Here is a 10,258-nt window from a genome sequence, read left to right on the forward strand (position 1 = left end):
AAAGAATAATGAAAAGCACTCAGTTATTGGCAGCCAAAACAAGAATACAAAGTAGATGAACTGAAATGATTCATGTTAGGCTATTAACACCTACAACAACTGGGTATAGAGAGCAAGAATTGACAGTTTGAGTGTCTTCTGTTTGCTTCTGCCCAAAGCTCTGCTGGCCATAATGTTGTAGGATTAGGCTATAAATGTGTGCCAGATCTCCAGGTTGGCTGAGCAAGGATATCACAGTTAAAATATACTGGTCAATATATAAATAGCACTATTCCTTTATTTATAAAAATGCTGTACAAGATAGTTCTAATGAAGTAACTTGTAGGAAGAAAAATACTGAACAGAGCTAGCTATAGTAAATAAATTGTTTACCTTGTGTAGAGTTCAGGTAACATCTTATTTGAAGACAATAACAATGAATCACGGAGCACTTCTAGGTGGCCTCTGTAAGTGTTGTTACCATCTGACAGTCTTCATGCACTACCAATTGTATGTCTCTGTAACAATACTGGAATGTTTTTGGCTTTCTTAAGTTGAAATCTCAGACTGAAGCCCACAGCTTTCTTTTTCCCTGCCTGCCTTGGGTGGTTTCAGTTTTCTTTGCTCTAATTTCCGTCATCTGCACAGGCCTCAGCAAGCTTAAAACTAGAAGGGATGTAAGCTCGTAAGCCAAGGAACCTGGTGAGTCTGGGTCAGAGGAAATGGGGAACAAGAGGGAAGCTGTCATGTCTAGGAAATGAAAAGTTAAGAAATCAATAAAAAACAAAAAAAGAGTGGCAAGCAGCCATGCACTGATGTGAGGTTATTTGCGCACTGTCTTTTTAATACTCCCCTACTATAGCTTTGTTGGGTATAGCACTAGGCATAGCTCTGCAGAGGTGCAGACATAAGGTGCTGCCACTCTTCTCCTGCAGGAGAGGGATCCACAAGCTGAGTGATGGTTCCTCCAAAGGTCTGAACGATGACATCAGCTCCACCACAACGCAGGTCAGGTCTCCCTCCAGGCAGCAACAGAACATCACTGTTGATGATGCTGAGCTGTCATCTCCAAAGAAGCAAGGCACCCAAAATGTTATAGACTGTTCTTCCTCCCCTAAGCATCAGGAAGACATTTGAGTATCAGCATTCACCTCTTGCACTTGCAAAATTAGAAGGAAACAAAAAATACAAAGGAGCCTTAGTCTACCTCTCATGGTGGGACCTGCGGCTGATTCCCCAGATACGCATCAGGTTTAGGAGCTGGAAATCCAGGACTCACAGTGCTACTTCCAAGAGTTTCTCTGATGTCTTTGTTCCTTCATCAAACCCAACCTTTCACCAGGAGGTGGGGAGGTGGCCAGGGACAGCCAGCCCAGCCATAAAGGGGGCCCTGCTCTGCACAGAGCCCCCTTCAGCTCCTTTTTCTCACTTTTCTCATACCTGCACTTTCCTTCCTCTGGCGTTTGGTTTCAGATCTTGACAGAAACACCCTGAGAGTCTCTGTCTGCAGCCAGATGCTTTGCTGGTCGCAGGTTTCACTTTGTTCCAGTTCACAACTGGGAAATGCAGGCACTGCTTTCACAGCCTGAAGATCTAAGGTGTTCACTGGTCAATCCCTTTTTGCTGGCTTACTGCCCCCACTCTTTTCCTCCCTTTCTCATAATTAATTAACATTTCCTAACATTACTGTTAAATATTATGGAAGCAACCATAAGATCCCCAGCTAATCCTAGGTGCTTCTGCCATGTTATCCACAGCCAGCCAGCAAATAAACAGGCTGCTTTTCCAAGGATGTAGCCAGCAGATGTTTGCTTCTCACCATTTCTTTCTGTAGCTTTTATAAGACAAACTCTACTCATTAGAGCCCTAATTACAAAATCCGCCTTATTTTCAAAATCCTGAAAATGTCAGAAATCCTTTGCACAAGTAGTTGGGTTCTAACTCTGCTTTTCAAGTGTTATTAGTACTCCATGACTTTTGCTTTTCTGTGTTTTCAGTATAACAAGCGCTCAGCCCTTATAATGTGAACAAATAAGACAAATAGGCAGCTCACTGAAAAGTGAAAGCATGGGATTACTCTGTCAGCTTGCTCTTTTCTCACACTGCAGGCCCGGGAGCAATTAAATGAAGCTGACATGCATTAGTAAGGCAGCCTAATTGAGCATGAATTGCAAGGGAAGTAGCAATAACCCAAGCCAGTATGGATTCGAAAGCAACCCCATTAGGGAGTGTTGATCAATATCACCGATTATGACATTTTAAAAACAAAATTGATTGTCCTTGACTCAAGTGGAAGGGAGACTCATTCATACGTTCCAACGGATACAGCTGCTCTGCTCAGTATGAAACACTTTGTGAAATGGCCATTTCAAGTCCTACCTTGCTGTTCTTACAGGGCAAAAATCCCGTGACTTTGACTCTCTTTGCTCTGGAGGCCTTTTAGTTAAAAGCTCTGTAATAGACTTGGAAGTATTGACAATAATAATAAGCTTATAGGTTAAATTCTGACCTCAATAAAGTCAATAAAGCCAGAATTTCACTGTTTTATATGTCCACAAGCATATATAAAGTACATATATATGTTCTCTTAACAGATCAAATCTGCACATTGATTCACTCTTTTTATTCACTCTACTTTCTAATAGTTTGCTTACCAAAGTTGTCTCAGGTGCAAGCTAATAAAATGAATGGATCTTCCCCATGCTTAAATTAGAAAATAAAATTAACAACATTTTTCCCTCAGAAGCCTTCATCAAAAATAAAAAATAAAAAATAAAATAAAATAAAATAAAATAAAATAATAAAATAAAATAATAAAGAATAAAGAATTCAGTGCATCTTGCCCACTCCCTTTGTGGAGTATTTTTTACCCACTCAGACATTAAAACTGATGAACAACCATCCTACAACACTGGCAGGTTTCTCAGCAAAGGGAAACACCTCATTTTGAACTCTTGCTTGGGCAGAATGAGGGTTGGATAAAGTGGATAGAGTTGGACTCTATAGTTCCTATGAGTCTTTTCCAACTTGAGATGTTCTATGATTCAATGACTTCAAGGGAGATATCCTGGTTTACGCATTGTCAGGATCTAGCCTCTCTAGATTCAAATGTCTTCTGATTAATGGTAAGAAGAACAGGAATGGACAGGAATTAACCTAGGAATTGACATGACCATCAGTGAGCAAAGGGAAATCTAGGTAATAGGAATGCATGGAAGCATAGAATCATTAAAGCTGGGAAAAACATCTAAGATCACCCAGTCAAACCATCAGCCCACCCCCTCCATGCCCACTGCCCACGTCCCTCAGTGACACATCCATACGGCTCTTGAACACCTCCAGGGATGGAGACTCCATCACCCCCAAGGGCAGCCCGTGCCACTGCCTCACTGCTCTTGCTGAGGACTGTTTCCTAATATCCAGGTTGAACATGGGCTAAATTATATGAACTATTTCTTAAGAAAACAAGTAAAAAAGTAAAGACTCTCTCATACTGCGTGGCAAAATAAGGCATGCAGGAAAAGATAATATCTTTTAGAAGATAAGCTAGGGCAAAAAAATAAGAGCTTTCAGCTCTTCTGTAAGCAACCTCCTCAGGTTCACAGCCCTTGCCTTTGCCTATCTTTCTTACCTGTTTCTCCACAAAGCATCTTGTTGGATACACAGCAAAGTAAGCAGCCAAGTGGCTGTAGATACTTACAGATAGATGCAGAATTTCCATCAATCTTAATATACTGAATTATCATAGAAAAACAGAATCATAGAATGGTTTGGGTTGAAAGGGAGCTCTAAGATAACTTAATTCCAACCACTGTGCTATATGCAGGGACTCATCCCAATAGACCAGGTTGCTCAAAACCCTGATCACAATCCAAAGAGCTTCTCCCTGCCCAGTCTGGTTTTGTGGCTGTGAGCAGCACTGCATATTCCAGGTGCTGTTTTATGTAATCTTTCCACATCAGTCTTTTGACCTCCACTGTGCAGGTTTGAATGTAACAGTATCTTCAGTGCCTAAGACTGATGTGCATTGATTTTACCAAAAAGTAAACGACTTGCCAAGCACCTGCCTTGCATCTAAGGCCTAGGTTTGCTTCTGTGCCCACCTCCAGTACGGGCTTCATGCCATTAGACCAGTCTGTTCAGATCTTTCTTCTGCAAATGAAGGGAGGTGGTGGAATACTGTTTGGCAAGGATGTTCATGGTTCTAATCCCACAGCTTCAGTAATAAAAGAAGGATGCATTTTCTTCCCTTGAACTATTAACCCAGTTCTAGCAGCAACAAAATGTTTTTTTTTTTCTGTTCTGTTCCTTTGATTTATATTTGGCTGTTTGTGATGCCCAGAATCAGTCACATGAATGTCATATTCTATGACACTATCAAGGCAACTCAGCCCCTCTCCTTGGCAGTCTTTTGCACTTGGATGCCACTGATGGCTGAGGTTACTCAGCAAGGGAAGGAAACAGGGGATTCAGACCTTGGCTGAAGTCTCAGTGACATGCCTGCTTGCTGACAGACCTTTCACTCTGGTAAAATGGATAAGACTATTTGCTTCAAATGGCAGCTTAAAAAGAAAAGAAAAAAAGAAGCAGAAACACATGTTGATTCTAGCAGGGGATGGGATCCACCAGCTCACAGCACCCTGTGAAACAAACCATTTCACTTTCTTTATTGACATCAGAGCACTTCCAGGTATTTTTGCCAGCTCTTACTACTGTCACATAACCTATTTGGCTGGGAATTTGTGCAGTAAGAATAGCACTACACATAAGTATTCCCACTACACAAACATCTTGGCAAGTGAAATAATTTATCAGTATATAGCAAACATACTGCCTAATGACATACAAGCCCATTTCCTGGACTTGGACTTGTGTTCCAGTATTCATGGCTGTCCAAAACTCTTGTTCAAAGTTGATATCATAATCACTTGGCTAGATCTATCATAGCGTAAACACAGAAAAAGCCCTACGTAACCGGCCACCTTTGTTCAGCTACCTTTCCCTCTAAAAAAGCATCCCAAAATGTGTGCAGCGGACTGTGAGCAATTTTACTTCACTGCAACTAAGAATCCTTTGTCTAACACAGCTATTTAATCCATTCCTTGCATCTCTGAATCTGTTATTAAGTTGTTCTCAGTGTTAGTGAGGTTTCTGTACAATCTTTTTTCCACATCATATGTAATATCTGCAGTTAATAAAACATGGGTATTTTACCACTCCAGTGCCAGAGCCCAGCCCCAGGTCCTTCTTGTGATTGCTGCTCTCAGCAAATTGCTATAAAGTGGCATTTCATTTTTTAAAAGCAGCGATGACGATAAATGGCTTCAATGCTGAAAAATACTCTGTCACAATTCAAATGAATGCTAAAGAAGAGGTTGGTAATCAGCCATGGAAAGGAAGGTTCAGGGTGAGAACGTGGGAAGTGCTGAAAGACTCCCAGCTCTGGAGGCGCTGCCCAGTGATAACGTAACTGCACACAGGCCTTTGGCCAAATGAAGTGCACCACCTCACACTTGTTGGAAGTGCTTTTTTCAGCACTGTTAAATGTCAGTATGTTGGCCTATATGTTGCTCCAGAGAGACAAACAGCTCTGTGAGGCTAGCAGGAATGGAATGGAAGGCTTCTATGGTTTTGATGGTTATATACCATGGTCATATGGTATGTTTTGTACTGGTCTTCACTGTAATATGAAGTGCTCATTTATTTTTCTCAATTGTTTGAATACAAAGGTGAATTACTGCATTTTATCAGGATTTTCTTCATCTTGTACTCCTCCTGGAAAGCAATGCTTACAATCCCTGAGCACAATCTCTTCCAGCATGGAGGTTGCCTTTTGTGCCAAGGCCTGGTGGAACCAAATTTCCCCATGCTTAATGCATCTTCAGTCAGGATCTCAGGCAAAAAGCACTGGGACTGAGCCTATGGAATTATGTCAATCATCACGTGGTATTTGGGAGATTGTATTCTAAAAACTCTTCTGATCTGCAGAAATCATGGATATTCACAGTATTATATCTGCTAAAGAATCAAATGTCTACTCTGTGGCAAGTTCTGATAACTATTTTTTTCTTCACCTTTAACTGGAGTTTAAAATCAAATGTGTACTTTTTTTTCGCATTGCTTGTATTTCTAAAACCATGTAGCTGATAGACTAGATACTAGGAAGAAAAACTTTACTGTGAGAGTGGTGAGACACTGGAATAGGTTGTCCAGTGAGGTTGTGAATGTCCCTTCACTGGAAGCACTCAAGGCCAGGCTGGATGGGGCTTTCAGCAACCTGGTCTAGAGGGAGATGTCCCTGCCTGTAGCATGGGGTTGGAATTAGATGGTCTTAAAGGTCCCTTCCGACCCAAACCATTCTATGACCCTGTGATCCACTGAAAAGATTTGTTTCCATTATGTTTAAAAAAAAATAGTATTGAAGTCTTATTTCTATGAGGTAAAAACATTGGCAACAACATGCTGTCAAACACATGGGTTTTAGTAGTATAAAAATCTGTATTTCTAAACACTACCAAAAAAACATTAAGTCAAACAACTAACTTGTCATAGTGAAATATCACACATTATGGAAATGAGAAACTCAACAGGAAACCACTGCTGCGTTTAGCCATGAAATTCTCTGTTTTAGGCAAAACTGCATCTTCTTTTGTGGGAACACTGCTCAAATAAGCAGTTGTGGCCAGTTCATATCTGTTGTAGGGCAGAAACTACAGACTCAAACACTATTTTTAGCAAAACTGCACTTGAACTGCCTGCATGCAAAACCCCAGTTTGAAGTAGGCAGGTATTTGCAGTCCATGGAGTATCACAGTTCTCTTCACATTTATTTTCCATGCATTGAAGCAAGCAGTTCTGGATTCATACTCTGTCTTTCTATGGAAAAAAAAAAATGGAAGGAAGAAAAAAAAAACAAGAGTAAACTTTGCATTGTAACCCTTATAAATTAAAAATCATCTTAGCTTTGTCTTATGACATGCAGAAACTATGACGCAGCTGTGTCCCGCAGGCAGCTCATAGGGAACTCACACATAGTCATTCAATCTGTAGCCGCTATGGGAAGCAGATGTCAGGGAAGAAGCGTGGTTTCCCTTGTAGGCAGTTGGTGGTCTGCAGGAGGGAGCCGTCCTGGTGCTGCAGGGCCGTGGCTGTTGTGGGGCCTGATCTGTGCCACAGTGGCCTGAGGTGCAGAGCAGGGCACCGCCAAGGATGGTCAGCGATGCAGAGACAAAGCCCAGGTACAGAGCTTGTCCTATCTCATATTTCATCCCCTGGGGAAGCAGCGGGTTGTAGAAATCTGTAACGACGTCGTTAGTGGTCCAGGAAACGGGTACCAGGCAAATGAGACCAGCCAGGATGAAAACAATCCCTCCGGAGACCGCGATGGAGGCTTTGGCAGAGGTCCCCTTGGCGCAGTGCGTGCACTTCATACCGATGATGGCGATCACGCATGCCAGCGCAGAAAGGATGCAGGAAATTACCATCATGGCACGGGCTGCCTGGAGGTCAGGCGGCAGTGCAAGCTGCGAGCGGTGTACTTGGCACTGGTAAATGCCGGTGCTGTGCCAGACGCACTCCATCCAGAGCCCTTTCATGTACGCCACAGCTGTTATAATATTGGTGCCCACATGCGCCGTTCGCCACCAGTGCGGCAGAATAGTAGCAATTAATGTCCCAATTAGGCCGAGCAGACTGAGAGAGAAGCCAAGTAACTGAATGGCCGTGCTTGCCATGCTAATGTTTGTCCTGACCAGTTCCCTTAATAAAGCACCTCCGCCTGAATTCCTTTGGAAAACATGGGCTTTTCTTGGAAGATATGCAGCTGTTTTACTTTGACACCTTCCACTCTCCTAATAAAAGGTAATTGAGGAAAAAAGAAGTTAATTATTACCCAAATGCATTCCCTCTCCAGCCAATAAGGTGCCTTCCAAGTGTGGTTAGTGCAATAATTAGCATAGTTATCGCTGTTAATCGTATTTTTGTGGAAGTAATGGGAAAGTAAGCTTCCCTCTCCACTTATATAAACAGGCTTCTATTGCCCACTGGGAAGAAAACTCGAGACAATTTATGAAATGGAAAAAAATATTTTAAATTCAAATATTCTTCTTCCCAGCAGACTCTTCACTAAAACAAACATGATTTCCTCCTAAAGCAGAGAATTAGCTGGTGTTAACACTCAGAATGAGTGAGATTTATAAAGTAGGGAGCTGCAGGTTGCTTTACACGATGAAAACGTTCCCAGAAGGTCACAGCAGGACTACAAAAACAATGAGGGTGTATTTGCTCAAACTGGGGAGCAACGAGAGTGATTTAAAACCTGTGGAAGAGGATAACAAGTATTGGATTAAAGCCTCTTTCCTGACTTGCCAGTAATTCTTGAGGTTGCATTTTAATAAAGCAGCTCAAAGGGGAATAATTTTCATTAGCCTCTGTGGAGTCTCAGCTTATGATTTTAGGTTGTGGGCTAAATGACAGCATATGAAACCAGATGTACATTGTGGAGCTTCTGAGGAGCAACACCTTCACAGTTTTGTCATATATAAACTCCATCTGAAAAGCAAGGAATAGGAACTCTTCCTTTGGTATAAATTGCAGTTAAGTGGCCTGTTCCAATGGCTGTCTTGAAAGGTCTGTTATACATCATGCATTATGTGTGTGGGCAGAAACCTGATATTTTAATATATAAAATAACAGTTGCATCAAAATCCAACTTGGAATTCAGAAACAGAAACAAATTTAGGCTCCAATCCTGCAAAAGACCTGATGCCTGCTTGCGGGGAAAGCCTAAGTTTTTGCAGGCAAAGGGAGGAAAACCATCTGTTGAAACTAATGAAGACTGCTGGAACAAGAAGAGCAAGGAAAGCAAAAGCTGGTTTACATTCACCTTATCTCACTAATGAGGCAGGACTGCAATTTTTGTCTCCAGCTGACATCATGATGTGCACTGATCTCTGCATAACAAAAATGTGAATCTCTTCCCAGAACCATCCAGAATCCACCTTAGACCTTGTATCAGAGGACTGGGGAAAAAAACTGAAAAGTATGGAGAGTGCACAGGTTTGGCAGTCCTGCAGAGCTGGAGCCTTGTGCTCAGACATGCTCCTTCTCTTTAGTATGGAGAGCACCATATATAAATATATAAATATATAAATATATATATATATGCAGACATATAGTGGGAAGGAAGGTGGTGCTGGATGGGGTGGAATGAGAGTACTGGCCCCTTGCAAAACTGAAGACCAGCTTTGCTTAGGGTGCCTCATTTTAGGACTTTGTGGCCTTTCAGACACTCTGTAGCTAATGCTTACATGAAAATAACCAGTTGTGTGTGGTTGTGGAAGTAATTTGCCCAATTGGCAAGCAGTGAGAAAAATGCAGAGGTTTTTTCTCAGAATTTTTTTTTCTGGTGAGTGTCTCTCTGCATTCTACCAGGGAAGGGTGCGTTGCATACTGTTCTCTTTAACAGCTGTCACAGGGTACTGCAATGCAGTGTGGCAAACATTATGGCCAAGCACAGCATGGAGGAGCACACAAGAGCAAACAAATGGTTGTCACCAGCAGCACTAAAGGTTTGGTTTCTGTTCTCACCACCTGCTAGGTGAAGAGCTCTAGAAGTCCTCAAGCTATGTTTTCTTTCCTTTCATGTATAAGGAAAATTAAACTTTGGGTTGTGGGTTTGTTGGTTTTGTTTTTGTTTTTGTTTTTAACATTACTCTATTGCCTGCAAGGCACCTCATTGCTATATCGGAGGAAACCACTTGCTAGAAAACTCACACTGGCAACACCCCTTCTGGACCAGACAGAGTCAGATCTCACTCTGGGACATGCCAGAAAGACACTCCCTTCAATTGCTTAGTCCACATGTTAAAACCCTGTATTGCACAACACTCTGAAGAGTGCCATGGGTTACTCTTCTGTGTTTGCAAACAAGCTTTCAAGGTCAGGCATTAGGCTTTGCAGCTAATCCCAGAGAGAACAGGTTATAAAAGGTAAATGTGATTTACACCACCAGTCATGGGAAATGGACTTCCAGTTTAATGGAGGTCAGAATACTCTGGGGCTCAGCAGCAGCTATTTTTAGATATCGTTAGGGTGTTATTTTTAAACATTAGCCATTAAGAGCATTCTAATTTAAGAATAAGGTATTAATTAGCCCTACTTGCTTGGCGTCAGGTTTTCCATGTGCCTCGGTGGATGCCAGCTGCCCCTGGTGTTGAGTAATGCTTTAAGCACAGCTGAGTGGCCCTCCCGCTCCCTACCTGAAAGCAACAAAGCCAGC

The 10,258-nt window shown here is 42.0% G+C and overlaps 1 protein-coding gene across 1 annotated transcript; it reads right to left on the reverse strand.

Annotated features, from left to right (window-relative positions):
• Positions 1 to 6,356: 6,356 nt before the first annotated feature.
• CLDN14 (claudin 14) lies at positions 6,357 to 7,823 on the reverse strand. The gene has a single exon (XM_015883623.2). It carries the CDS (start codon positions 7,710 to 7,712, stop codon positions 7,005 to 7,007), a length of 708 nt encoding a protein of 235 aa, XP_015739109.1. The 5' UTR covers positions 7,713 to 7,823; the 3' UTR covers positions 6,357 to 7,004.
• Between the last annotated feature and the right edge of the window lie 2,435 nt (positions 7,824 to 10,258).

The sequence above is a fragment of the Coturnix japonica genome, chromosome 1 (genome assembly GCF_001577835.2).
Source record: "Coturnix japonica isolate 7356 chromosome 1, Coturnix japonica 2.1, whole genome shotgun sequence".
Classification (NCBI taxonomy): domain Eukaryota; kingdom Metazoa; phylum Chordata; class Aves; order Galliformes; family Phasianidae; genus Coturnix; species Coturnix japonica.

Coding starts and splice junctions, on each gene's coding strand:
- CLDN14 (XM_015883623.2), bottom strand. CDS start 7,712: ATGGCAAGCACGGCCATTCAGTTACTTGGCTTCTCTCTCAGTCTGCTC.